The 3,471-nt window shown below is 31.5% G+C and overlaps 1 protein-coding gene across 1 annotated transcript; it reads left to right on the top strand.

The window, feature by feature from the left end:
• Positions 1 to 940: 940 nt before the first annotated feature.
• Positions 941 to 2,614, top strand: LOC107003096 (UPF0496 protein 1-like). Its single transcript, XM_015201350.2, has one exon. The coding sequence runs from the start codon at positions 1,147 to 1,149 to the stop codon at positions 2,305 to 2,307; it is 1,161 nt and encodes a 386-aa protein (XP_015056836.1). The 5' UTR covers positions 941 to 1,146; the 3' UTR covers positions 2,308 to 2,614.
• The last annotated feature ends 857 nt before the right edge of the window (positions 2,615 to 3,471 follow it).

The following is a 3,471-nucleotide window of genomic DNA, read 5'->3' as shown; positions in this document are numbered from 1 at the left end:
TATTTTTTTTCATCTGCATAGCTTTGTTAGTATTTTATTTTTAAATTAAAGTAAAATTCATTGTTGACTAGGGTTATACACTTGCAAGTCATTTACTTTTTAGACTTGACAAAATTTTTTGTCAAATATTTCAAAAATTTTTGACATATTTTTTATAATATTAATCTTTTTTTTAAAATAAAAAATGCATTTTATTATGTTATAGAAATTTTGTACTTTTATTTTTTATTATTAATTCAATTGAAATACACTAATTTGAAAAATATAAATAAATTATTTTTCATAATAGTATTAATGAAGAACATATGTTTATTAATGAATATATTTTCAAAAGACAATGCATATCTTAAATATTTAATTTAATATTATTTGTTAATTTCTTATTCGACTAATATAAAAATTTTAAATAATTAATATTTATTTTTAAAAATTTAATATAATTTTATGATTATAATGTACATTTAAAATAGCGCACAAATTTTATTTACAAAAGTGTTTTTCTGAATATATCCTAAGTATATTTTAAATTTGATCAACCACCCTATTTTCTTTTGGAATTTAACAATCCTGTAATAACTTAATGGCATAAATCTCAATACAGATGGTACGACCTATTAGCTCCTAAGAAAGAATTAAGATTTCTTAAATTAGACCAGCCCACCTTATTATTTCTTGATTGAAACTTCCAAATTCCAAAGATATTTAATGTGATTGACCCCAATGCACAATGTATAACATATCAAAGCCATAATAAACACTAATTATACAATTATTCTACATTGCCGCATTAAATTTTATTTTTTCCTACTGATGTTTAAAATCGATTGACTAAATTCAATTTTCAATAAGATTTTAAAATTAAATTTCAATATAAACTCAAGTTAAAAATAAATAGTTTTTGTATCAATATGCCCAATCAAAATTTGTTAATATATATCTTGTTCATTTTTTCAGTCAAAAATAAAGAAAAGAAGATTCTATGAAGTTTGATAATTCCAATTATATAAAACAATCCTTTTTTTTTAAGCCCTCAACTTGACTTGATTATGTCTTTGTCATCATCTCCTTCCTAGCAGGTAGAAGGGGCTTGATTCTGCTCTTAAAAGCCACCGTTAATGGTCAAAATTCCCATTTGAACAAGAAAAAATGGGTAATGAGTGCACTAAACCCAAGAAGCAGAGCCGAGCGGCGAAACCAGAAAGTAATGGGGTTTCACCAGATCTAAGCTCATATGAATCAGCTTGTGAAGAAGATCCAGAACTTGGACGGTTTGATTCTGCTCTTAAAGCAAGAACATCTTTAGCTCTCAATTCTATAGCTGTTAACTCCGACTATAATTCCCTTTCTCTTGAGTCTTTACGTGATGTTACTTTATGCTTCCTAGATATGAACCAAGGTGTTGTCAATTTCATTCTTGAAAGCAAAAAAGATATATGGAAAGACCCAGATATCTTTGATCTTGTTAAGGTTTATCTTGACAGTAGTATTCACATTATGAACTTCTGTTCTTCTCTTGATGACTCTCTTGAACGTGCTCGAAATAGTCAGTCAATAATTCAAGTAGCACTCACAAAGTTTGAGAATGAGATCAATGGAAATCAAGGGGATTCACATCTTCTCTTTACAGAAACTTTACAACAATTCAAGAGTTTTAAGGCTGCTGGTGACCCTTTTACTGCTAAGTTTTTCTCATCATTTCAGGCAGTTTATACGCACCAAAATGCTTTGTTGACTAAACTCAAGTCAAAAATGAGTAAACTTGATAAGAAATTGAATAGAGTCAAGACTTGGAAGAGAGTGTCCAATATCATTTTTGCTACTGTGTTTGTTTCTGCTATAATTTGCTCAATTGTTGCTGCAGCTGTCACAGCACCACCAATGGTGACAGCATTAGCAGCTGCAGCCTCAGTGCCCTTGGGGACAGTGGGGAAATGGATAAATTCCATGTGGAACAAGTATGAGGATGAGTTGAAGAGGGATAGGGTCATATTGAATTCAATGGAAGCTGGTACTTTTCTTGTGATTCAAGACTTGGTAAATATTCAGGTTTTGGTGGATAAATTGCAGATAATTTTTGAGGGGTTGTTGCATAGTGCAAATTTTGCAATCAACGGAGCTGATTCAGTCACGAGTGCAATGGAAGAGGTCAAGAAGAATGTGAATGGCTTTTCAGAAACCATTGAGCTTTTGAGTGACCATGCTAAAAAATGTAGCCAAGATATTAGCATGGCGCGAACTGTGATCTTGCGCAGGATTGTCAGCCAACCCAGTAGCTCGAATCAGGGCTCTGGTATGTTCTTTGACTGACAGTAACTATCTTGCTGATTCGTCTTTCCTTCGTATACCATGTACCATTGTAAAAAGTTGGTCCTAACTATGTTGAGTTGGGTCTGATGGTTTGAGATTTCTGACCCCTGCAGAAAATTAAGTTATATTCCTCAATTTGTTAGTCCATCTCTTTTCACTTTCTGTTATCAATTCAGTTACTCTATATAGTTGATGACATTGAATCTATAAAAGAGGAAAGTTTACATCTATTAAGGGATGTAATATACTGTTATCTAGTTGGTAATTAGCTGATTTGTAAATATGATGCTTTGTATCTTCTATCCTTCATCTTCTTCTTATCGTTAAAAGTTATAAAAGTTGGAAATAATTCGCAAAGTGGTATTTGTGTAAAAGATTGTCAGTTTGATTTTTAGTAGAACTACATGGAAGTTCATTAAGTGCATTAAGGAGTTCTAAAGTTGAGTACAAATCCTATGTTATAGAAGTCCATCTCTGCCATGGAGGGCTACATTTAAGCAATGCTGCAGTGTTTTGTTGCTCGTCTTAATGAAGGAATATTCTTTATTGTTCATTATCAATATTGGTGAAGTCCTCACTTAGTATATTAGAATAAAGCCCTGATATCACAATATAATGGACAGTGATTCTGAATCGAACAAGCTTTTGAATGATACTATTGTTTCTTGCTGAATGCATTAAGCTTTGAGACCTTAATATGTTTAGAATTTTCCATTTACACTTATGGGTGGGCTTCATCTGGTATGAAGTTCACTTTCATAAAGATGCTACCTCAAATTTCTTAATCCACTAAAACTTTGGCTACATACATGTAAAAGTAAAAGTTGGTACTCTTTGCATTCCTATTAGGATGATGATCTTTTCAAAGTTTCATTAAATAACTTTTTGACTTGGCAAGGTAACTTATTTATAATTTTCCAAACTAATGGTCATTTCCAAAGACAAGCTGATTAAATGTTGGACAAATGAGAACTATATATCAAGGTTTGAGTTTAACAAACCTTCAGTCATGTGTGCTCTCAAATTTGTGCACAGCATATGTTGCTGCCAAAGCCCTTTTTTCATCTTTAACAGTATCTCTTAAGCTGATCGAACTTCCAAAGAGCAGTATATCATAGTTGATTCTCTGCCGGACGAACTACAACTTAATCTCGAATGATTAAC

Source organism: Solanum pennellii, chromosome 11 (assembly GCF_001406875.1).
Source record: "Solanum pennellii chromosome 11, SPENNV200".
NCBI classification, from domain to species: domain Eukaryota; kingdom Viridiplantae; phylum Streptophyta; class Magnoliopsida; order Solanales; family Solanaceae; genus Solanum; species Solanum pennellii.
The sequence above is the reverse complement of the archived record's forward strand: the minus strand, read 5'-3'. Positions and strand labels throughout refer to the sequence as shown.